The 26,269-nt window shown below is 44.6% G+C and overlaps 2 protein-coding genes across 2 annotated transcripts in view; both read left to right on the top strand.

The window, feature by feature from the left end:
• The first annotated feature begins 230 nt into the window (after positions 1-230).
• Positions 231-24,576, top strand: ehd1b (EH-domain containing 1b). The gene is given in 6 exon segments (XM_036594661.1): positions 231-662; positions 665-821; positions 4,638-4,735; positions 19,986-20,398; positions 21,664-21,828; positions 22,169-24,576. Coding segments are annotated over 6 exon segments (1,596 nt in total). The 5' UTR covers positions 231-421; the 3' UTR covers positions 22,691-24,576.
• A 1,294-nt stretch (positions 24,577-25,870) lies between these two features.
• Positions 25,871-26,269, top strand: part of cxadr (CXADR Ig-like cell adhesion molecule) — a 42,798-nt gene continuing 42,399 nt past the window's right edge. Inside the window, exon 1 of the mRNA XM_036594357.1 lies at positions 25,871-26,077. Within this exon, the coding sequence (XP_036450250.1) occupies positions 26,023-26,077 (55 nt within the window). The 5' untranslated portion in view covers positions 25,871-26,022. The remainder of the gene's footprint in view (positions 26,078-26,269) is intronic.

Here is a 26,269-nt window from a genome sequence, read left to right as displayed (position 1 = left end):
AGTGAACAGACAGATAAATATATAATCCAGTAAATATTAATGAGTGCAGTGATTAACTGAATGTGTGATCATAGAAAAACAGTCGGGAGTCTCTGTGATGAACACATTCACTGGAGCAGAATTCCAAGTCTGTGAGTAATAAAAAGCGCGCTGCGTTGGTTTTCAAGGGACTTTAATTCTGGAAACCCCCCACCCACCGCTCCCAGCGCCCCGCCCTCTCCTGGCGGGTCAGAGCTGAGAGTTAAAGTTGTGTAAAAGTCGCGCGCTGGAGTTTAAACCGCAGTCACTCCGCTGAGCTCGCGGCGCTGCAAGCGCGTCAGAGAGTCCGGGTTCGGTCTGTGAAGTTACAGAGCTGCTTCTGTGCGCGGATAGTTCGGTTCTGTTCGGCTCTTTTGGGTTCTGTTTGGGTTTAAACTGCACTATGTTCAGCTGGGTGAACCGGGACGGGCGGCGGAAGGAGCCGGAGCTCTTCAGCACGGTGTCGGACGGGCTGAAGCGGCTCTACCGGACCAAGCTGCTGCCGCTCGAGGAGGCTCACCGCTTCCACGACTTCCACTCGCCCGCGCTCGAGGACGCCGACTTCGACAACAAGCCCATGGTGCTGCTGGTGGGACAGTACTCTACCGGGAAGACCACCTTCATCCGACACCTGATGGAGCAGGACTTCCGGGAATGCGCATCGGGCCCGAGCCCACCACCGACTCCTTCATCGCGGTGATGCACGGCGAGCAGGAGGGGCTGATCCCCGGGAACGCGCTCGTGGTGGACCCCAAAAAGCCCTTCAGAAAGCTCAACGCGTTCGGGAACGCTTTCCTCAACAGGTAGGCGCAAAATCTCACTCTAACTCTCTGTTCCACCTTAAATGGTGTAGCAGCATTCTCCGTTCCACCTTAAGAGGTGGAACAGAATTCTTACTCAAACATTCCGTTCCACCTTAAGAGGTGGAGCAGAATTCTTACTCAAATTTTCCGTTCCACCTTAAATGGTGCAGTAGAGTTCTTGCTCCAACTCTCTGTTCAACTGTACATTAACTTGTAACTATTGCGCCATTTAAGGTGGAACGGAAAAATTAAAATAGGAATCCAACTTAAGGGGGCTTCTGCAGATTATCTCATCCTGCAGAATTTAGGGCAGCGGTGGTCAGTCCTTTGGGGTAATTTTAGAACCCCTTTGCCCCCTGACCACACCCTGCATCCCCCACTCCCCAGCTACTACTCTATTCTGTCGTGTTCTGTTCTGTATTATACCAATAAATGCGCTGCTTACGTCACTGTACTGTTTTTACACACTGTGAGGTGGCAGTGTGCAGTTTTGGACACACAGTTTTGTGGGGGGGTTGTGTGTGTGGGTGGGGTGTGTTAGGGGTCCTAACCCAGTGGTTCTCCGTCCCAGTCCTGATGATCCTACACCCTGCACACTTTGTCCCGTCCAGCACACCTGATTCAGCTCATTAACCAATTAAAAGCTCCGGGTGGGTGGGGCCAGGTGGGTAGAGCAGAAAAAAAATCAATCAGTAGTGATCAGTAGTGTTGATTGGTCCTCCAGATAAATTGGGGTGGGGGTCCTGGTGGTCCTGCAGAGCTCAGCTTCAGCCCTGACCTGACACACCTGGCGCAGGTGGAGCTGTCCTGTGGTCTGACCTATTACAGCGTGACGCTCCCTCAGGCTGGAGGTGTGAGAGGAGCAGAAGGTCTGGAGCTCAGAGAGGCTTTAATCAGTTACTCATTCTGCTCCCTTTGATCTGCTTGGTTACTCAGTGTCTCAGCGCTGACACCAGAGCCCTTATCAGAGCAGGAGGAAGCTGATTGGCTGAGGTCTGAAGGTGACGTGCTGATCATATTGATCATATTTTGTCTCAGTCAGAACTCAAACCTGTATGTTCTCCAGAAAAGGTGAAGGTTAGGACAGACGTTCCTGAGTGTTGGGCTGTGAGAGCCCCTGGTTCTGTAGTGAGGGTTCTGCTTAGGGAGTCGACCATGTTCTAGAGTGTCTCACTGTGTCTGAAGTGGTCCCGCGACCCCTGAACCCTACATTTTGCTGCTGTCAGAATAAAACCTTGGATCTCCGTTTTTGTCGTTTTTAAGTTTTTTACATAATTTGAAAAAACCTTTTGGCCTTTACATTGTATGTAAATTTCATGATGAATAAACCAACAGAAATGACCCAAAATCACTTAGAAAAAACTCTGGTTCCATTGACTTACATTAAAAGTAGTGTGTGTTTTTTCCTTCTCCTGTAAAGGTCTCATTTTGGAGATATGAGGTTTTGTTCTGACCACAGCGATTTGAAAATCTGGGGCCGTATTACAGAAACTTCCTCTCTTTTAGTCTTCAGATCTTTTAGCTCATGATATGATTTTTTAACAAATTTATATTACAGAAGCAAATCTGATCTTAATTTAGGAATTTCGTCTTATCTTACAGCATCTTATCTCCAGTTAGGAAATCTTAACCTACTTGATCAAAGTCGACAATCAGCTGTCATGTCTGTTTCCTAGCAACCGACCATAAACACACAGCAACGTAAATATGTCACCAAAATAATGTTAAAATGTGAGTTAAGCTGCCGTTACTGATGTAAAGAAAGGTCAAACAGAACTAAAGTGTGCTAAACTGTAAGTAGTGAATACTGTGAGAGCGCCCCCTGCTGTTTATCTGAGTGTCGCCGCTCCCCAGTTTCAGTCTCCATTTCCCAAACGCTTTAGCCAAGCGCGCTTACGTTACTCCTCCTAATAAACAGACACACGTTCAGCTCCGCCTCCTCATTATTCACCACCATCACTGTAATATTTCATCATCAACATTAACACACGAAGGTGATCAGAGGGGCGGTGGAGATCGAGTCTGCAGCGTCTGAGATCTTTAAAACGCAGAGTTAGAAAAGAAAAACATCTCACAGTGAAAGCAGCGTTTTACAGTAGAGATAAATGGAGCTCAAGGAACGGCCGGTCTTTTGGGTGTTAGCGTTAGCTGTTTCTGCTCTGACGGGTCGCCCGACTGCCTGTTTCTGCTCTGACGGGTCGCCCGACTGCCTGTTTCTGCTCTGATGGGTCGCCCGACTGCCTGTTTCTGCTCTGACGGGACGCTTGGCTGCCTGTTTCTGCTCTGACGGGTTGGCTGACTGCTCGTTTCCGCTCTGACGGGTCGCCTGACTGCCTGTTTCTGCTCTGACGGATCGCCTGACTGCTCGTTTCTGCTCTGATGGGTCGCCCGGCTGCCTGTTTCTGCTCTGACGGGTCGCCCGGCTGCCTGTTTCTGCTCTGATAGGTCGCTGACTGCTGGTTTCGGTCGCTGTGGTCTTTACATCTGAGGGCTCTGAGTCTCTATTGGTTCTCAGCTGGATAAAACCGGTCAGACCTGATGACCTGTTTTTGTGGGTCCTTATGGGTCAGATTCAGTTTTATTGGCAAGCTGCTGAACTGTGTGTCTGTGTGTGTGTGAGAGGGAGAGAGAGGGAGTGAGAGGACGTCATGAGACACGGAGACGCTTCTCTCTCTCTCTCTCACATTCACACACACACTCTCTCTCTCTCAGGCCGCTGGCAGAGGATCTGGAATGAGTGGAATTTTCTCTCAGAGGAAATCTGGAGAAAGTTCTGGAAGGACAGCAGCTCCAGGAACAAACTTTCAGAGCTCATTTTTAGAAAACAGAATGAAAAAGGGCAAAAACGGGGGGTGGGCTGGGATGAGGGGTGGGCTGGGCTGGGGTGGGGCGGGCGCTTAGCAGCAGAAGCCGAGTTTATATCTTGGTTTATACATAGGTTTCCGTTTGGTTTTATATATGAACACCTAGGTTTATATGTAAATCTGTATGTAGGGTTAATACACAGGGTTTATATAGGGAAGTTTATAAAGTAGTTTATATGCAGGTTTTTGCATTAAACTAGCCTCTTCATTGAGGTGCGAGTGGATCAGACACTGATGTGGTGGTGGTGTGTTAGTGTGTGTTGCGCTGGTGTGAGTGAATCAGACACAGCAGTGCTGCTGGAGTATTTAAACACCTCAGTGTCGCTGCTGGACTGAGAACCAAAAACATACATCCAACAGCGTCCCGTGAGCAGCATTCTGTGTGCAGGACTAGAGGATGACCAACACAAACTGTGCAGCAGCAGATGAGATATCGTCTCTGACTTTACATCTACAAGGTGGACTGACAAGGTAGGAGTGTGTAATAGAGTGGACAGTGAGTGGACACAGTGTTTAAAAACTCGAGCAGGACTGCTGTGTCTGATCCACTCGTACCAGCACAACACACACTAACACACCACCACCACGTCAGTGTCACTGCAGTGCTGAGAATGATCCGTTTGGTGTGTGTTTGTGTGTGTGTGTGTTTGGTGTGTGTGTGTAGATGTGTGTTTGGTGTGTGTGTGTGTGTGTGTGTGTGTGTGTGTGTGTGTGTGTGTGTGTGTGCTTGCTGTGTGTGGTGTATGTATATGTGTGTGTGTGTGTGTGCTTGCTGTGTGTGGTGTATGTATATGTGTGTGTGTGTGTGTGTGTGTGTGTGCCTGCTGTGTGTGGTGTGTGTATGTGTGTGGTGTATATTGAACAATTCTGTCAGGACTGTTGATTTCAGAGCTGAAGTAAATGCTGTCAGAAGGTCTGAATGTTCTCTCCGTGTTCTGCTGATGTTCCTCAGGTTTGTCTGTGCTCAGATGCCAAATCCGGTCCTGGAGAGCATCAGCATCATCGACACGCCGGGAATTCTCTCCGGGGAAAAGCAGAGGATCAGCCGAGGTCAGAGTCTGAGTCTGTTCCCCTCTCTCACAGACCGCACTGTTATCAAAACAGAATTTTGATAGTTGTTTATCTTTCCCTTCGTTTATGTGGTTTGTTCCTCTTCACACGGTTCTGACTTTAGTTGTGAGATGTTCCTCAGTTCAGGTTCTGCCAGAGAGTGTGTGTGTAAGCTGGACTGGTCCGTAAGATCGGCTGATATCCAGGTTTTTTATTAAGGATTTATCACTCTGCAACAGGTCAGCTCACAGAGTTACGACATTCTGATGTGAGGAACAGCGTCACAACACAATCACCACCATTACCACCTTCAACACCACCATCATCACCAGCTTCAACATCATCACCAACACAATCACCACCATCGCCAAAACAATCACGACCATTCCCACCTTCAACACCACCTTCAACATCATCACCAACACAGTCACCACCATTACCACTTCAACATCACCAACACCAACACAATCACCATCATCACAATCACCACCTTCAGTACCACCATCACCAGCACAATCACCATCAACACAATCACCACCATCACCAACACAGTCACCACCATTACCACTTCAACATCACCAACACCAACACAATCACCATCAACACAATCACCACCATCACCAACACAATCACCATCAACACAATCACCACCATCACCAACACAATCGCGACCATCCCCACCTTCAACACCACCATTACCACCTTCAACATCATCACCAACACAGTCACCACCATTACCACTTCAACATCACCAACACCAACACAATCACCATCAACGCAATCACCACTAGCACCACCTTCAGCACCACCATCACCAACACAATCACCATCAACACAATCACCACCATCACCACCACCTTCAACACCACCATCACCACCATCATCACCACCTTCAACACCATCACCAACAGAATCACCACCATTACCACTTCAACATCACCAACACCAACAGTCACTTACTACACCACCACCATCACCACGACTGATCACCTTCAACCAGGAGAGTCCAGCCCTTCAGCCTGAGGGGAGCATGAGGAGGTGGTTAATGATTTAGCACTGAGTCTTTCTCTGAGAAGAGCTGATTAAGAATTGTGGGTAGCTCCGCCCCCAGTGCAGTGTTTATATTATTTACATCTGAGAGTTTCTGCTGTTTGTGAAACGTCAGTCAGATGAATAAATAAAACTGATTAATTAAAACTTAAATTTTAACTGTATTAAATTATCAGCTGAAATAATCAGTTATTGGAAATATTAACTGTTTAATATCAGTATCAGGGATCTGACGTTCATATCAGTCCAGCTCAGAGCTTCAGCCTAAAGTGAACAGAGTTAGCGTGGCGTTAGCGGGGTGGGGGAGGGGGCGTATTATTTTTAGCTGTCCTGTTTACATTAACACACACACACACATACACACACACACACACACACACACACACACACACACACAAAGTGTGCTGATGGGGAGATTCCTGAGTGTGTGTGTGAAGGAAGTAGATGTATAGATGTATGTGCTCAGTCAGTGACCGCTGCATTGGTCAGAAAGGCCGAGTCAGTCTTTGTTCCTCGCATGGTTCTATCGTCTGTGAAGTGATGCTGAATGTGTGTCTATAGAATTTCTTTAGAACGACAATCAGTGGGTTTATAACTAATAACATTATAGACACAGAAACAAACTGATAGTGATCAATAACTGATACTTAAATATCAGCAGATACACAGTATTGATACCAATAACACACACAAGGCTTGAATTGACATGATGTGCATTTTTGTGTCCATTATTGTCCCCAAAAATAATTTAATAAATACGTGACAAATTACTCAGCAGTTCCTCTTTTACATGACAGTTTTCAGTGCATCCATGTAAAATTTCAGTTTAGTTTTTTTTTCTCTCCAAAAGTCTAGAAATGTCAGGTGGTGCAGCCGTCCAACCATGTATGTTGATTGAGTAAACTACCAAAAAAAGAGAATTTAGTTATAAAATTCTAAATTGTTTGTCATGAGTTTGTGTTTAAAAACTTTAAAATAAAAATCGTTGCAAAACAAGGCAACTTTAAAAGTGTTGAACTCTTGTCCTCAAATGTTTACTTCCTCAAATGTCAGGCGGCACAACCAAAAACTAAGGGCTTTTATTTTGACATGCATTTACTAAAGAGGGACCAGGGTATTGTATCATAAAGAAGACCCCAAGTGACCTTCATGGTGCAGCGCCAAGGTCACAGATATAGTGAAGTGTGATGTTTGAGTCATGGCTAGAACGGTTCCGTTTACCATGTCAGGTGGTCTGACCTCAGGAGAACCATGAAAATGTGGAATTATTATAATAAAGTTTATTTATTTGAAAAATTTTAAGTATAAACTCAAGTTGAAGAATAAAGGTTTCTACGGGTGTCTAAGTAGATGCCTGTTTAATTTGAAACTAGTCTGAAAAGTCAGGCGGTGCAACCAGTCAGTCAGATGGAGCAACCAGACCAGCACAGTTTAACAACCGAAACAGGAAATTAAAGATTTGATACACTCACTGTATTTGCACGTGAATGCGCGTCATGTCCTTTTTATAAGGAAAAATGACCGTTTTGAAAACCTTACTTGTGAACTGAATTAGAATTAAATTTTTTAAAATTTAGTTTACTGTTTTATATTTAAATAATAAACATTAGTCATTTGCTGTAACAGTAGTTCCTGTTTTAGTGGTTTTCTCACTTTAGTCCTCATCAGTGTGTGATACAGCTGACCAGTGAAGGTGCAATACAGGTGATGCTAGCCTGGCTAGCTGGCTGCTATGCAAAAATTTAACCCAAGGCTAACAGCCATCATGACCTCAAGAGAGCAGCAGGTCCTTCCATACGTCGCCAACATTCACTCTCTCAGAACACCACGTGACGCCGAAACGTGCCTCGCTCTCCCGTTCGGCTAAAGGAGCTAAAGCTAGCGTTCCGAACGCCGCGTGACCAGAAATGTGCCTCTCTCCCGTTCGCCTAAAGGAGCTAAAGCTAGCGTTCCGAATGCCACGTGACGCCGAAACGTGCCTCGCTCTCCCGTTTGGCTTAAGGAGCTAAAGCTAGCGTTCCGAACGCCGAAACATCTCTCGCTCTCCCGTTCGCTTAAAGGAGCTAAAGCTAGCGCTCCGAATGCCACGTGACCAGAAATGTGCCTCTCTCCCGTTCGCCTAAAGGAGCTAAAGCTAGCGCTCCGAATGCCACGTGACGCCGAAACGTGCCTCGCTCTCCCGTTTGGCTTAAAGGAGCTAAAGCTAGCGCTCCGAACGCCGCGTGACGCCGAAACGTCTCTCGCTCTCCCGTTCGGCTTAAGGAGCTAAAGCTAGCGTTCTGAACGTCGCGTGACGAATAGTGAATAGCACACACACACACACACTCTGATGTGTTAACTGTGAGCTGAGGGAGCTGAAGGTCATCTGAAGGTCATGATTCACTTCCTGCTGCCCTGTCACACATGCTCTGAGTGAGGTTAATGAGGAATTCTGGGAGATCTTGCAGAAAAGACTGAAGAGTTTAAAGTGCAGAACTGCTGGGGTTAGTGACTAGAGTCAAAGTTAACTCTTTTACATTGTAATAATAATAATAATGTTGTTTTGTTGTTGTTGTTGTTGTTGTTGTTGTTATTATTATTATTATTATTATTATTATTATTATTATTATTGTCACGTCTCCTCAATGGGCCTGTTGTGTAATTGACGCTGGTTGAAGCCATTCTGTAATCCGGTTTGTTTTGGCGGGTGTAAACACTCCTCCTGCTCTCTGATCCACTCCAGAACAGCTGAACTGTGATCCAGCAGAACATCTCAGTCTCGGTTCACGTCCAGCTGAACTCGGTCCAGTTCAGTGTGCAGTGATGATGATCTACACCAAATGAGGGAATAAATTCAGCAGCAGATCATGAAGTTTTGTAGAGGTGGCAAAAATATAATGTACTTCAGAAAATTTTCAAGATACATGATATGCCACAATATTTATTTTTTAAAAGAAAAGAGTATAAACGATATATACGATATGAACGATATATACGATATACGCGATGTACACAACATGTTCAGAAAAGCAAACTGTATTGTGACAATCACAGTACTGTCATAAACAGCTCTACTGTTCTGCTTCTTCTAGCAGCTCATCAGCGCTGGACTTTCCACAGAATCTGTACAATTCAGTATCTGAACCTTTGCACGCGCTCACACTGTGTCTGTGGTGTTTCAGCACTACAGATTCCTGGTCTCCATTTAGTCTGGGTTAGTCTGGATGTAGTCTGGGTTTAGTCAGAGTGTGGTCTTGGTGTAGTCTGAGTGTGGTCTGGGTTTACTCTGGATGTGGTCTGGGTGTAGTCTGAGTGTGGTCTTGGTGTAGTCTGAGTGTGGTCTGGGTTTACTCTGGATGTGGTCTGGGTGTAGTCTGAGTGTGGTCTTGGTGTAGTCTGAGTGTGGTCTGGGTTTACTCTGGATGTGGTCTGGGTGTAGTCTGAGTGTGGTCTTGGTGTAGTCTGAGTGTGGTCTGGGTTTACTCTGGATGTGGTCTGGGTGTGGTCTGAGTGTGGTCTGGGTTTACTCTGGATGTGGTCTGGGTGTAGTCTGAGTGTGGTCTGGGTTTACTCTGGATGTGGTCTGGGTGTAGTCTGAGTGTGGTCTGGGTTTACTCTGGATGTGGTCTGGGTGTAGTCTGAGTGTGGTCTGGGTTTACTCTGGATGTGGTCTGGGTGTAGTCTGAGTGTGGTCTTGGTGTAGTCTGAGTGTGGTCTTGGTGTAGTCTGAGTAGTCTGAGTGTAATTTGGGTTTAGTCTGAGTGTAGTCTGGATTTGGGTTTAATCTGGGAGACAGGGTTTAGTCTGGTTATAGTGTGAGTTTAGTCTGGGTTTAGTTTGATTGTAGTCTGGGTTTAGGTTTAATCTGGCAGACTGGGTTTAGTCTGGGTTTGGGTTTAATCTGATAGACTGGGTTTAGTTTGGGTATAGTGTGAGTTTAGGCTAAATGTAGTCTGGGTTTAGTCTGGCTTTAGGTTTAATCTGACAGACTGGTTTTAATCTTGTTCTGTCTTCTCTGTTGTTTCAGTGTTTTATTTTCATGTCCGTGTTTTTCTTCTTTTCTCTCACACTCCTCCCTTCCACTTCCTGACCCTTCCTCTGCCCAGATCGCTCTCTAACCAGTGTTTCCTGGAACTGAGACCCGCCCCCCCCCACCCCCACACTGCCTCACTGCCCCACTGCCCCACTTCCCCGGACCCCCACAGGAGGGGTCGTTACAGAGTTAATGGTCTGAATGCGAGGAGACGACTTTACGGCTCAGTTTATTCTCAGTGTAGATGATCCTTCGTGTCAGAGTGAGCAGATCACGGCGTGTAGAGATGATCTTTCCTGTGTGTGGTTCAGTGTGTGGAGCTGCTCTGAGCTCAGTCTGATGAGTCGGTGCTGAAAGCTCTCTCAGCTCTCCGTCCTCCTTCAGTTTGGCCATCACCCGGTCAGTTAATAATCTGCGGAGTGTCCAGCCCAGCGCAGCCTCACCTTCAGCTCACGCCGAATCTCTGCTGACCACCGGCACAGTTTCCTCCTCATGGACACGAGCTGGACTTATTTAACCTTCAAAATTAAAGCTTTTTTCACGTAAAACTGATATTTATTGTCCTTTATGTCGTTTAACGTTTAGAATAAATGTAAACAGGGTAAACAGTTTTCTGTTTACAGTGTAAAGCTGATTAAACTCTGCCCACTCGTTCCTGAAGGATCTTCACTCAGATATGTTTACTGTACACTCCGTCTGTGTCTGTCTGTCTATCTATCTGTTTGTCTGTCTGTCTGATGGCAGGACGGGGGAGCTGAGTCTTTATGAAATCTTCCTGAGAGCAGATGAAGCTGTGGAGCTGCTGATCTGTGAGGTGGTCACTCTGTGGTCACTGTGTTGCCATAATGAGGAACTGCAGGTCTAAACTGTGTTTACTCCACAGAAAACAAAAGCAGATCTCCTCTCTCTCACTCTGTGGTCAACAGGAATGAGACATTTTCATATTTCTGCTGCCTTTTGCCCAAATATCACTGAGATTTTAAAAACTGAGCAGTTTGACAGAAAATCAGTTTCTCCACTGAGCCCAGATAGAGCTGATCAGCTGAAGCTCGTTAGTTAGAACTGGAGGCTAATGTAGCTAACAAACACTAGAGGCCAATAGTCACCCAAATCTTTTCTGTAAAAACGTCCACGAAGCTCCTCAAACAGCGTCCGGCTCTTCACTAAGGGTTTTCGGGTTCAGATGTAGCCGTGTCTCACTGAGATATAAACATGAGCAGAACTGCACCGTGTAGCTGAACTCTGCCCTTTTCAGGCGGCAGGTGCGACTCACTGCGCTCAGTTCAGACACACATTCTGTTCATAATCATCTCTCAGTTTGGAAATTCAGGATTAGACGGTTCTGTATATGATTATAATCAGCCTGTAGTGTCTGTGTGACGTGAAGGAGAGACACTCTCAGACTAAACCAGACTAAACTGAGACGACAGACTACACTCAGACTGAACTGAGACGACAGACTACACTAAGACTCACCCAGACTACACTCAGACTAAACCAAGACCACACTCAGACTAAGCTGAGACGACAGACTACAGTCAGACTGAACTGAGACGATAGACTACACTCAGACTAGAGCAGGTCTCTCCTCAGAGCGTGATCTCTCCTCTGCTCTGAAGAGAGAACTGCTCTGAGGAGAGATCCGCTCTGAGGAGAGAACCGCTCTGAGAAGAGAACCGCTCTGAGGAGAGATCACGCTCTGAGGAGAGAACTGCTCTAAAGAGAGATCACGCTCTGAGGAGAGAACTGCTCTAAAGAGAGATCACGCTCTGAGGAGAGAACCGCTCTGAGGAGAGAACCGCTCTGAGGTGAGAACCGCTCTGAGGAGAGATCACGCTCTGAGAAGAGAACCGCTCTGAGGAGAGAACCCGCTCTGAGAAGAGAACCGCTCTGAGGAGAGAACCCGCTCTGAGAAGAGAACCGCTCTGAGGTGAGAACCGCTCTGAGGAGAGATCACGCTCTGAGAAGAGAACCGCTCTGAGGAGAGAACCCGCTCTGAGAAGAGAACCGCTCTGAGAAGAGAACCGCTCTGAGGAGAGATCACGCTCTGAGGAGAGATCACGCTCTGAGGAGAGAACCGCTCTGAGGAGAGATCACGCTCTGAGGAGAGAACTGCTCTAAGGAGAGATCACGCTCTGAGGAGAGAACCGCTCTGAGGAGAGAACCGCTCTGAGGAGAGAACCGCTCTGAGGAGAGAACCGCTCTGAGGAGAGATCCGCTCTGAGGAGAGAACCCGCTCTGAGGTGAGAACCGCTTTGAGGTGAGAACCGCTCTGAGGAGAGATCACGCTCTGAGGTGAGAACCGCTCTGAGGTGAGAACCGCTCTGAGGAGAGATCACGCTCTGAGGAGAGATCACGCTCTGAGGAGAGAACCCGCTCTACTGAGATGGTCTGTCTGCAGATGTAAAGTGTGTTTGTGTGGAAACAGTTTAATCTGAGAGTTGATCTGCTTGTTTTCTTGTTTTGGTTGTTAGACCAGCAGCAGCAGCAGCGGCGTGTTCCAGCCTGCCCCCCTCTAAACGCACTCTAAAAACACACTCTCTGAACACGCGCACTCTCTAAACACACTCTAAAAAACACACTCTCTGAACAGGCACACTCTAAAAACACACTCTAAAAACACACTCTCTGAACATGCACACTCTCTAAATGCACTCTAAAAAACACACTCTCTGAACAGGCACACTCTCTAAATGCACTCTAAAAAACACACTCTCTGAACAGGCACACTCTCTAAACACACTCTAAAAAACACACTCTCTGAACATGCACACTCTCTAAATGCACTCTAAAAAACACACTCTCTGAACAGGCACACTCTCTAAACACACTCTAAAAAACACACTCTCTGAACATGCACACTCTCTAAATGCACTCTAAAAAACACACTCTCTGAACATGCACACTCTCTAAATGCACTCTAAAAAACACACTCTCTGAACAGGCACACTCTCTAAACACACTCTAAAAACTCACTCTCTGAACATGCACACTCTCTAAATGCACTCTAAAAAACACACTCTCTGAACAGGCACACTCTCTAAACACACTCTAAAAAAACACTCTCTGAACAGGCACACTCTCTAAACACACTCTAAAAACACACTCTCTGAACAGGCACACTCTCTAAACACACTCTAAAAACACACTCTCTGAACATGCACACTCTCTAAACGCACTCTAAAAAACACACTCTCTGAACAGGCACACTCTCTAAACACACTCTAAAAACACACTCTCTGAACATGCACACTCTCTAAACACACTCTAAAAACACACTCTCTGAACATGCACACTCTCTAAACGCACTCTAAAAAACACACTCTCTGAACAGGCACACTCTAAACACACTCTAAAAACACACTCTCTGAACAGGCACACTCTCTAAACTCTCTGAACAGGCACACTCTCTAAACACACTCTAAAAACACACTCTATGAACACACGCACTCTCTAAACACACTCTAAAAAACACACTCTCTGAACACACGCACTCTCTAAACGCACTCTAAAAAACACACTCTCTGAACATGCACACTCTCTAAACGCACTCTAAAAAACACACTCTCTGAACATGCACACTCTCTAAACGCACTCTAAAAAACACACTCTCTGAACATGCACACTCTCTAAACGCACTCTAAAAACTCACTCTATGAACATGCACACTCTCTAAACGCACTCTAAAAACACACTCTGAACACACGCACTCTCTAAACGCACTCTAAAAAACACACTCTCTGAACATGCACACTCTCTAAACGCACTCTAAAAACACGCTCTCTGAACATGCACACTCTCTAAACGCACTCTGAAAACACGCTCTCTGAACATGCACACTCTAAACGCACTCTAAAAACTCACTCTATGAACATGCACACTCTCTAAACGCACTCTGAAAACACGCTCTCTGAACATGCACACTCTCTAAACGCACTCTAAAAACTCACTCTATGAACATGCACACTCTCTAAACGCACTCTAAAAACACGCTCTCTGAACATGCACACTCTCTAAACGCACTCTGAAAACACGCTCTCTGAACATGCACACTCTAAACGCACTCTAAAAACTCACTCTATGAACATGCACACTCTCTAAACGCACTCTGAAAACACGCTCTCTGAACATGCACACTCTCTAAACGCACTCTAAAAACACGCTCTCTGAACATGCACACTCTCTAAACGCACTCTAAAAACACGCTCTCTGAACATGCACACTCTCTAAACGCACTCTAAAAACACGCTCTCTGAACATGCACACTCTCTAAACGCACTCTAAAAACACGCTCTCTGAACATGCACACTCTCTAAACGCACTCTAAAAACACGCTCTCTGAACATGCACACTCTCTAAACGCACTCTAAAAAACACACTCTCTGAACATGCACACTCTCTAAACGCACTCTAAAAACACACTCTCTGAACATGCACACTCTCTAAACGCACTCTAAAAACACACTCTCTGAACATGCACACTCTCTAAACGCACTCTAAAAACACACTCTCTGAACATGCACACTCTCTAAACGCACTCTAAAAACACACTCTCTGAACATGCACACTCTCTAAACGCACTCTAAAAACTCACTCTCTGAACATGCACACTCTCTAAAAGCACTCTAAAAACACACTCTCTGAACATGCACACTCTCTAAACGCACTCTGAAAACTCACTCTCTGAACATGCACACTCTCTAAACGCACTCTAAAAACACGCTCTCTGAACATGCACACTCTCTAAACGCACTCTAAAACACGCTCTCTGAACATGCACACTCTCTAAACGCACTCTAAAAACACGCTCTCTGAACATGCACACTCTCTAAACGCACTCTAAAAACACGCTCTCTGAACATGCACACTCTCTAAACGCACTCTAAAAACACGCTCTCTGAACATGCACACTCTCTAAACGCACTCTGGAAAAATACGCTCACATCCTAAACCTGCAGTCAGAAACTGCATTTACCACAAAACATTTGCAATGTCAGTAAACTAAGCTGTAACACCACTACGGTCAGTAAATGAGCTGTGTGAGTGACCGTGCAACTGTCCAGTTCTCTGTGTTATGAGGGCGTCAGGGCGGATGGACAGAGCGGATGTAGAGGTTTCAGAGATAAAGGAAATGATGCAGATCAGATTTTTCAGCTTTTTTTGTTCTGTTTGTTCTGTTTTTCTCTCGTCTCTCAGCTTCGTTCACTTTACCATCAACTGTTCAGAGGAGGGAGGGGTCACTGACTGACCACTGCATGTGTGTGTGAACAGTGAGAATTCCTCACACGCACACACTCACAGCTGCTGCTGAACTATTCCTGACCGCTGCAGTTTGGTGTCCATTTACGCCATTTTTATCAGACAGACAGAACCGGCCAGAAGAACAGAGAGAACACTCACTCGTTCACTTCATTACTTTACCGCTGCTCTCTCTCGTTCTTATTTTCTCTTTCTGCCCGTTTTCTTTTTTACCTTATTCTCTCTCTCCCTCCCTTTCTCCCTCTCTCTCTCTCTCTCTCTCTCTCTCTCTCTCCCCCTCTCTCTCTCTCTCTCTCTCTCTCTCTCTCTCTCTCTCTCTCTCTCTGTGTTCTGTGGACTTTGAGAGTTACTCCTCTGTTGGAAGTGATCCGGTATGTTCTGTTGTGCTGATGCAGCATTTGGGATTAAATCCACTGTTTCCTCCACTCACTCACTCTGTTAACTAATACTGTATGTTCAGAGAGCAGGACTAAAGCAGGACTAAAGCAGGCTAGCAGGTCTCTAGCAGGACTCTCGGAGCTCAGCCGTGTCGTGTCTGGTGTGTTTAAGCAGAGACTCGTCCCGTTATCTGATTTAGAGAATGTACAGAAAATGAAAGCCTTTTGTGATTCACAGCCAACAGATTTACATAACTGCCCTTAACAACCCTGCAGAGCAGTTCTAGACGTAATCTTTAGTAAAAAACCTGAATTTGGAACACTGTCTAGAACACTTACAAGGACCAGAAATAACCCCCTTTTTCACCATTTCCTACGTCGCCACATTCTAGCGAAAGCCCTGGTGGCGACACTACTCTGCTGTCGCCAGGAGAGGGCGCACTTCTGAGTATATGCCATGTCCCAACCACACACTTCTGTACTTCACATACAACACTAATGAGAGCACTTCTAATGGTATATGTGCTATTCTTACTCACTATTTAGTGAGCTAGTATGCGGTTTGGGACGAGGTGATACATTCCCTGTTTGAGTGGAGCGACCGGCGATCTGTTCTCCTGTGACTGAGTGTGAGTGACGAGGTCAGTGGCGTAACTGTACTGTCCTACAGTGAACTCACCTCTTTCTGTACATCCTAACAGCTTTAGCAGCGTTAAATCACGTCTGATACTCACAACTACAGCACTGTTACAGCGCTCAGTCATATTTCAGTATTAGTGCATTCACAAGCAACGAAAGTGAAAGAAAGAAGTGGGTTCATGTAAATTACAGCCCTGATTTAAAGGAAAGTAAACTGAGGAAGCTGTGAGGCAGTGAAGAGTGGGAGAGCGCTATCTTCCCAGGCTAGCTGTTTTTAGCAGCTGGCTAACTTGAAGCAGCTCCGTTACTCACACAGCATGGCGAATTGATGATACTGCAGATCAAACGAGACACAAAAGCACCGCTTTCAGTTTAAACGTAGCGAAAAGGAGGACTCCGTTTGTCTGGTGTTAATATTTTGCGGTTCACCCCTTAAACTACTGTGATAGTATAGAGAAACCCAGACGTCGCTAGCTGGTGTCTGAATACTGTGGTGTGCTCTGATGTGGATGTGGTCGGAGTGACGGCTGTAAGGCGGTGATCCATCACTGACCTACTGAGTCAGCTAATGTTTGCTGTTCGTACTAAACTGATGTTGTTGAGAAACTAAACAGTTTAGCTCTGTTGTTGGCCATTTGTTTAGCATTTGTAGCGGGGTAGCTGAGCGCTCGTCACCAGACAGCTAAAATAATCAGTTTTCTTTCTTAAATTATGATTATTACAAAAATTGCAGCAAAAAAACAGCTCTACAGACACTTTCTCCCACTCTCCCATAACAGATCTGTGAAATGTTCCACTGTTTGCAGTGTTTGTCTTGTTCTGACCGTAAAGCATAGTTTAAAACAGCAATTAACCACCAGGAGCAAAAATCTTGTTAATCGTGATACCATATCGCCCAGCTCTACTTTGACACACTATCAATCACTATTTTGTATGTTGGAGCACTATTTGACACTATCAGTCACTATTTCCTGTATTGGAGCACTATTTGACACATTATCAATCACTATTTCCTACATTGGAGCACTATTTGACACACTATCAATCACTATTTCCTACATTACAGCACTATTTGACACACTATCATTCACTATTCTGTACGTTGGAGCACTATGTAGAGCCCTGTTGTTGTCTGCTAACATTACTGGTTTTGTTCATCACTCTGGAAGCCTCATTCTGTTTTACATGGCAGTGCATTATGGGTATTGTACAATGAGAGCACACTCCTAAAGCAGTGCACTGTGTAGTGAAGGTGCAGTAGTCAAGGACACAGCCTGCATTATACTGAAATGTACAGCATGTTTTGTTTAAAGGTGAAGTTTATAATGAAAAGAACACGTTTTCATTTTCATACACACACAAACACACCATCGTCTATAAAGCTCCAACTAAAATATTAGAGTTTTTAGTAAACTGTCTGTTTTCTGACGTTCATTTATTCACTGTGCCGGCTATAAAGTGTTTATAACTCATCCAAAGTTCAGAGAGGGAGGTGTTTCTCACGTGTGTGTGTGTCTGTGTGCGTGTGTATGTGTAGTTTGCCCTTTTGAACTTCTTTTCCTGTTTGTGAGCTCTGTGTGTGTGTGTGTGTGTGGTGTGTGTGTGTGTGTGTGTGTGTCAGTGTCCGTGGAAATGGGGGCGGTGCCAAAGTGTGATGGCTCCGCCCACTGCTCTGTCAGCTCTACAGAAACACTGATCAGAGCTTTGAGTGTCCTCACTCAGAGAATAACACGTCAATGTGTTTATTGTGGTGTGTTTAGTTTCCAGTTTCTCCAGTGTGGTCTGTTAAAGGGTGCATGCTGGGTAATCTGAGCTGCTCTGCTGCTGGAACTGAACTGTGCTGTTGTCTGTGGCTGCTGTTAAATCCACTCTAAAGGATTTTAGCTTGAATTTTCCAGTTGCAGACACATTTTTTCAGACCTGTGACAAACCAGATCCCCCTGAATCAGCCCCCCGGGCTCAACGGCAGGAGCAACCAGTGAGCCATTCAGAACGCAAGAAAACTCCCAGGGAGTGAGGAACAAGCCATCCTGAACAATTCTGAACAATACTGAGAATATTTTCCAAGTCTGCTGCTCCGTCACTGCGGCTGGATCTGGAAGCTGTGACTGAACATTCCCAGCGGCATTCTCCTCTGAGCTGGAGATGAACTCGCATTCTGTAAGAACCCAGCAAGCAGAGAACCCAGCAAGCAAACTACCACAGAAAGTGTGTTGACTCGCTTTTATTCCTGTGAGATAGTGGGATTTTTCTCATCAGGTGTGCGTCATCAGGGATCTTTGTGAGGGGTGGCAGCACTCCTAGATTTCAGGGCTGGTTAATTGCAACTGCTAAAATAATTTAAAAATCTGAACATAAAACTAGTTTGAACATAGTAAAGACTGTCTTGTTTTGGAGTGAGTTTGTATTTTAAAAACCTGCACTAGCTGCACTTTATATGTTAACAGTATATTTTCAGAGAGCTGAATCACTCTCTCGCCCCCTGCTGGCTGCTTTGGCAGCGTGTCTCTAAAACACACGCAGGTTGAGGAGCAAAGTGGGAGAGTGTGTGAGGAGCTGTAGGACATTTCTGAGCCTGAAAGTTGCCTGATATTGTTTTTAACTTTGAATATATTATTTTTTATCAGCTGTTGTATCTCCCGCTGGTGTGGGTTCCAGTGTTTGGCTGTAATTGACACAATTGCTTACCGCTTACACATTAACAATCTGATTGGATGCAACTCAGCTCATTTGCATACATCCAGAAAGAGACAGCAGAGAAATCAGGGTGAGCATCAGTAGCTTGATGTGTCAGTTATTATGAGGGTATACTTTGGTCTCTCACCACATTCTGACTCTCTGTTTGATGTAAATTATCAAAAAAATCTAAATGAAAAAAGGCAAATTATTTTGCATGACGTCACTGTTCACATCACGCGTGTACTGCCTAAAATTTTAGCTCCCCCAGCTGAAAACACCTTCCCGCATCCCTGTGTGTGGGTGAAAGATGGTGTTGAGTACGAGCCTCGTCTGCAGTTAATGGGCAGCATCCACTCTGCTACCTTGATGTAGCAGCAGGTCGCTGGCCATGAATGCTGTGAAGTGTGAGCAGCACAACAGCTCTGAGATTCTGAAAGTCGTTCAGTGTACACTAGGCCTCGCACTGCAAACCTGACCAGTCCCATCACTGCCCAGGCTGCTGACTGTCATGCACTGCAGAACTGCTGCACTGACTGCTGTTATCTTCGTTGGAATTCCAGCCATTTTCCTTTCACACAGCGCGCAGCGGCTACTGGAGGAGGAAAAGTGTGTTCGGTGCTGTAGCGTGTGGCGACAACGCTTACCGGACTTTCAGGATCCACTCTGGATCAAACTGATGTGGCAGAACCGACACCGCTGGAGAAACAGCCACAGCGGAGTTGCAGCTGCTCAGAAGAGAAGAGTCTGTCTGCAGACTGCAGAACAGGGGCGGAACCTGGAGGGGCGGAACCTCTCTGGAGGTTGACTGATCAGAACAGAGTGGGCGAGCTGACCAATCAGAGCATGCTGTGCTCATCAGGAGGCGGGGCTTAAAGACACAGGAGCTCTAACAGAGCATATTAGTCAGGCTGAACAGAGATGAACAGTAGAGAGGAAAAATGTGTTTTTGGAACATTGAGGCTGAAAATCTGTTACAGTAGAGCAAAAATAACATTATGAACACTGAAAATGGTTCTCTTTAAAGCTGATGTGTGTGAGATTAACGTTCTTTGTGTGTGTGTGTGATTAACGTTGTTTATTGTGTGTGTGAGTGTGTGATTAACGTTGTTTATTGTGTGTGAGTGTGTGATTAACGTTGTTTATGTGTGTGTGAGTGTGTGTGATTAACGTTGTTTATTGTGTGTGTGTGTGTGTGTGTGTGTGTGATTAACGTTGTTGTCTGTGTGTTCTGCAGGTTACGACTTTGCGGCCGTGCTGGAGTGGTTTGCGGAGCGAGTGGACCGGATCATCCTGCTCTTCGATGCCCACAAGCTGGACATTTCGGATGAGTTTTCCGAAGTGATCCGCGCCCTGAAGAACCACGAGGATAAGATGCGAGTGGTGTTGAATAAATCGGATCAGATCGGCACACAGCAGCTGATGAGGGTGTATGGCGCCCTCATGTGGTCTCTGGGGAAAATCGTCAACACTCCAGAGGTGATCCGAGTTTACATCGGCTCCTTCTGGGCTCAGCCGCTGCTGGTGCCTGACAACAGGAAGCTGTTTGAGGCGGAAGAGCAGGATCTGTTCCAGGACATCCAGAGTCTTCCCCGGAATGCCGCGCTCCGAAAACTCAACGACCTCATCAAGAGAGCCCGCCTGGCCAAGGTTCGCTCTGTTTATCTGAACGAGTCTTATCTGAGCTTCAGGTTACGGCTGTGAAAGTCCACAGCGCTAATGCTAACGCTAATGCTGCAGGTTTTACTGGTCACTCTTCAGGAACACTGAATTGGGAATCTTGCTTTTATTACACACTTAAAACCCTGTTCTTCTAGCGTTCTTTAGTAGAGGCTATAAATAAAGGGAGAGCACACACGCCTGTTAAAGTCTCTGCACTGGAAATGTGCTGTATATGGTTCTATACAGAACCTCTCTGAAAATGGTTCTACATAGCACCAGTAAGGGTTCTGCTATTGTTACACCAAGCTTGTTCCAGTAGCAGAACCCTTTTCGGTGCTATATAGAACCATATACAAGTTAAGTCAAGTCAAAGTTTATTTATATAGAGCTTTTTACAGCAGGTGTTGTCACAAAGCGGCTTTACAGAAAAATCCGGGTCCGAGCCCCCATGAGCGTCGCCAATGGCAACAGTGGCAAGGAAAAACTCCCTAAGAGCAAGAAACACTGAGAGGAACCAAGGCTCAGAAGGGGAACCCATCCACCTCTGGTCAACACCGGACAGCAAACAGCGTTAGAATGAAATATTAGATTACAAAACAGGGAAAAACAGGTGGAGCAACGGTTAATTAGATAGTTTGAGTTTATGCAGCAGCAGCAGGAGGGTCAGTTCATGAGGGTGAGGTTTGTGAAAGTGAGATGTCGGCGCCCGACACTCCCAGTTTACCATAATACTCTCTGACCATGAACCCCAGATCTGCACCTTTTATCTAACAGGAACAACTAATTACCAAAGGCTCCACTAAACAAGTGGGTTTTTAGTCTAGACTTAAACACTGAGGCTGAGTCTGAGTCTCGAACACTGACTGGAAGATTATTCCAAAGCTGGGGGGCTTTGTATGAGAAGCTCCGCCCCCTGATGTAGCTTTATTAATTCTAGGTACTAATAGTGAGCAGCACCTTGTGATCTAAGTAGGCGTGATGTTTCATAGTGGGAGAGAAGTTCACTCAGGTTCTGAGGGGCGAGTCCGTTTAGATATACAACACATTCTCTATCAATTTGAAGTACCATTTAACCATACAGGGAAACATTTAAACGTGAAGATTTATGGTTCTATATAGAATCACTGTCTTTACTGAAGAACCCTTGAAGAACCATCTTTAGGAGTGTAGGTGCAGAAAAACATGACTAGGCTGTCTGAGTGAAAACGCTGTTATAAAACCATGAGAACTCATCTGAGCTCTTCTGTCTCCAGGTCCACGCTTACATCATCAGCGCCCTGAAGAAGGAGATGCCCAACATGTTTGGAAAGGAGAATAAGAAGAAAGAGCTGATCGCTAATCTGGGGGAGATTTACGCCAAGATCGAGAAGGACCAGCAGATTTCCCAGGGAGATTTCCCCAAACTCTCCAAAATGCAGGTTTGTAAAAGAGAAAGTTTCATGTTTGGTGTCTGAAGTTAGCTTCTTTAGTTTTAGCACTGGAACTAAGAGGCTAAGCTAGTAGCCCACCAATTAGCATGGTGCTAACTGCATGCCTACATCATTGTATACTTGCCTCAAATTATTTAGTGAAATAAGTATCCCTGTTTGCCAGCCTCTGTTTGGAATTGTCCATTCCACCTTAAATAGTGCAGCAGTGACATTCTGGCGCCTGTAACTGCTGCACCATTTAAGGTGGAACAGACGATTCAAAACCAAAGCTGGAGAACAGAACACTGGGTTCCAGCTTGGTTCCTCACACTGTGTCTTGGTTCTGCAGGAGGTTCTGGCCGGTCAGGACTTCACCAAGTTCCAGACGATAAAGCCGAAGCTCCTGGAGGCGGTGGAGGACATGCTGGCCAACGACATTGCCCGCCTGATGACGCTGGTGCGTCAGGAAGAGGCGGCTGCGCCCAGCCAGGCGGTGCAAGGCGGAGCCTTCGAGGGCACCATGAATGGCCCGTTTGGGCACGGCTACGGCGAGGGCGCGGGCGAGGGCATCGACGAGCTAGAGTGGATCGTGGCGCGAGACAAACCCACCTACGACGAGATCTTCTACACGCTCTCCCCCGTCAACGGGAAGGTGTCCGGCGCCATGGCCAAGAAAGAGATGGTCAAGTCCAAACTGCCCAACACGGTCTTGGGAAAGATCTGGAAGCTGGCGGACGTGGACAAAGACGGGTTCCTGGACGACGAGGAGTTTGCGCTGGCCAATCACCTCATCAAAGTGAAGCTGGAGGGGCACGAGTTACCTGCCGAACTGCCGGACCACCTGGTGCCTCCCTCCAAACGGGCACAGTGAGGAGATGAAATGAATACAAACCTCTGAGCCAAACGAGTGGAAAAACGGGGATTATTATGGGTTAGAAAACGGATAGAGACTCTGATTAGACTCTAAAGCTTCTGTTCAGAGTTCACCTTTATTAGAAATCTGATTCTAAAATTAATCACCACTACAATGTTTGTTTGTTTGTTTGTTTGTTAAATGGACGTCTCAATGTGGAACAGTGAACCTGCACTGTGGAAAGCGGCACCTTGGCAAGTAAAATGATCCTAAATTGAGTCATTATATGTTAATGTTTCTCATATTGAGATTGATAAGCTTATTGTAAGATTATTGAACTTTTTTGTAGACGTGTTTATGTTTTAATTAATGTTATTAAGTCTAATTCTCACCATGTTGGCAGATGTTTTGCTTGTTGTAAGAAATGTGCTGTAAACAGTCTAAATAATCTGCGTGTGTAGTGAGGAAGATGATCTGACTAAAATCACCTTAAACATGTAAATAATGTCTAGAAATAAGTTAATAATCTTATAATAAGCTCACAACAGTCTCAATAAGAGAAATATTACATATTCAGACTAGATTTAAGAGCATATTACTGGCCAGGAGACGTTTTTACAGCGCAAAACAGTAAATGTGCCTTAAATGAAAAAAGCCAGATCTGAAAACAGCTATTAATTAAATAATAGTTATTATGACAATGTTCACTACGTTCTACAGCGGAACCTGTTCAGAGTGGATTTGTGTGTTTTAGAGTAAAGTTCTTCTTCAGGACTTCAGTTCTAAATCTCTGGGTCCAAATGGTTCTACACTACCACTATTATTGTTGTTATTGTTATTATTATCGTTGTTATTATTATTATTATTATTATTGATTTCTCACACCTGATTTTGTCTGATTGTTATAGTTTAGCATTCGATCTGTTTCAGTAACTGTTAGAATCTTCTGTTAAAATCTGATCAGAAATATTCAGCTACAAATTATTAAAGAGAAATATTATTAAACTCCTCTCTGTCTTTACTGCTGAACGTTTTACAGTTTCAGAACTCCGGCTCCATTCAGAACCTCATTCAGAACTCCGGGTTCATTCAGAACCTCTTTCAGAACTCCAGCAGTTTGTTATTCTCGTTCTGCGTGTTCAGTAGTTCAGTAACTCAGAGCTGTTCAGACTGAACCTCCACCTGAAATGGGTTTAATGTTCTGAACAAATGATGATTAACAGAAGATCAAAGAATTAAAACCTACAATCACAGAAAGATTCTGATCAGATCAGTGTTCATCAATACCCACTGCTGATCAGTACTGACTGTATTTCTGCCTCTTTAATGAACATAAACTAATAGTCACTTCTAACTGTATTTGTTTTTCTCATTATGATTCATATTTTACTGTAAAATTAATTTTATAAAAGATCAAATTTATTCAAATGAACTAATTTGTAAAAATTGAGATCTGAAAACAAAATGTTTGTTTAGGCTGATGTTTTTATTCATATGACACAAGTTACTCTCCTATGTCATTGACTGAGCTCACCTGGTTATTAATATGTGTATTAATGTATGTTTAGCCTGAAATATTTCACTCGTGGTTCTTTTTACAGAGACTGTTACATGAAAGAAATAGTCTTCCTTTAAAATGACAAAGTGGCTTAAATTAAAAAACAAAGGGTATTTTATATGGTCAGAGCTTTAAAAGTCATTTTTACTAAATTGTCTTAAAATATTGTTTTAAATAATTTTCTGTCTTTACTAAAAATGTTGTTTCTAAGAACTTCTTGCACTGATTATTTTCTCATTTTCATCAGTTATTGTTCAGAAGTTGCCTCAGAAATGAGAGAGTGCTGTGTTTTATCAACAAATACTGTATTTTATACCTAAAAAAGATAAAGAAATATGGAGATTCAGATGTTCTAAAATGGCTTGTTAGCTCATTAATACAGCTGGTGTTGCTGTGTTATTGTTCCAAATCTTACTGGGTAACTGATCAGATGATCAACTGAACTGAATGATGAATGGACAGATTAAATATATGAATAAATGAGCAAATAAATCATTAAATATTGGTGACTCGTAATTTGTAATCCTGGTGCTTCTTTGCTGAGTCAGTTGAGGAAAATTCTACTAAATTTAAATAACATTAAATAAATGAGTTTCTCTTTCCTGAATATGATCATAAACATTAAAACACTTCTGAATCATCACATCCTTAAATGATCTCATTATTAAAATAAGATAAAGCCAGGATACTTTGAAGAAAACCACTGACGCTGATTCGGGTCACTGTTAAATATGTTTCATTAATAATGACCGTTATTGTTGTTTTTATTGCTGTTGGTGTGAATTTTTAACATTTTTTCCTCCAGTTTCTTTTGATGGTTCATGATTCGTTGTGGAGATGGTTCTGTTGTGGATGGTTCTGCTGTGTATTTGGTTCTGTTGTAGGCGGTTCTGTTGTAGATTGACTGTAAGAGGGTGGTTCTGTTAGATGAGTTCTAAGTGAGCTCTGTTGAGGAACCTGTTTTATGTCCTCTGTTGTTTCAGTTTCTCTCTCCAGAAACCGGTTCCTCTGGTTCTCGTGTTCTACCTGATGGCTCGTTTCATTATCTGTTCAAGAAAAGCCAAATTTACCAGCTTTCGCTCTCGGCTCTCCTGAAGCGTTTAATGACGTCACCTTGTCGCTAAAGAAGCTGGTGTGACGGACAGAAAACAAAACTCACAAATAAATGATTAATTTAATGTTTTATGTTAAACTGATGTGTTCATGTATTTGCGTGGCGAATGTTTGATGGTAGTTTTCCCTCAGTAATATTTGGGATGGAATTTGAAGTAAAGTCTGAAATGAACGCGAAAAAATGAAAAAATGGAGGAAATATTGATGAGAGGCTCAGTTTAGTTTGGTTTAGTTTTCAGCTGTATCTGAAACGCGATGATGTTTCTGTAATTCATAAACATTTTTAAAGTAAAATATTAATTTATTTCGTTTGTAAATGTTGTATTAGCGCTGTTTGTCCTGCAGGTGGCGGAAGAGGCTTCACTATTACACTTTCCTTTTCCCCCACTCGTGTTCAGACAAGCCCCGCCTCCCGTACGTAGTTTAGAACAGCACATTAGCCAATCAGAGCGCAGGAGGGGCGGAGCTCGTCGGAAAACGGGTAGAGAGAACGAGGTGCACTCTGATTGGTCCATTTTGTGACGCCACGTGATCAGATTCCAGCCAGAATCCACCTGCAGAGCGGCTCTGCTTGTCCGATGCTTCGGGAGAAGAAAAGAGGAGGAAGAGAAGAAAAACTCAGCAAAGTCCGAATTTCTCTCACTTTCGGGACGAACTCGGAGAAGATCGATCCGCAGTGATGAAGCCGATCAGTAACGCGCTGCTCTTGGTGAGCTTGGCGGTTTGGAGTGCAGGTGAGTTTAACCGGGTTAAAGTTGATTTGTTTGCTGATCGGTTTCGATGATCGAACCTCAGAGAGACTGAAGATCAATATTCACTCTGACCGCTCGGTATCGGTCACTTCGCAGCGTGAACAGTTTCACTGTTAAGAAGAAAATAAACAGGTAAATTAAATTAGTCGCAATATAAATAGTTACAATTAATTT

This window comes from Colossoma macropomum, unplaced genomic scaffold, assembly GCF_904425465.1.
Source record: "Colossoma macropomum unplaced genomic scaffold, Colossoma_macropomum, whole genome shotgun sequence".
NCBI lineage: Eukaryota > Metazoa > Chordata > Actinopteri > Characiformes > Serrasalmidae > Colossoma > Colossoma macropomum.
This window is presented reverse-complemented; position numbering and strand designations above follow the sequence as displayed.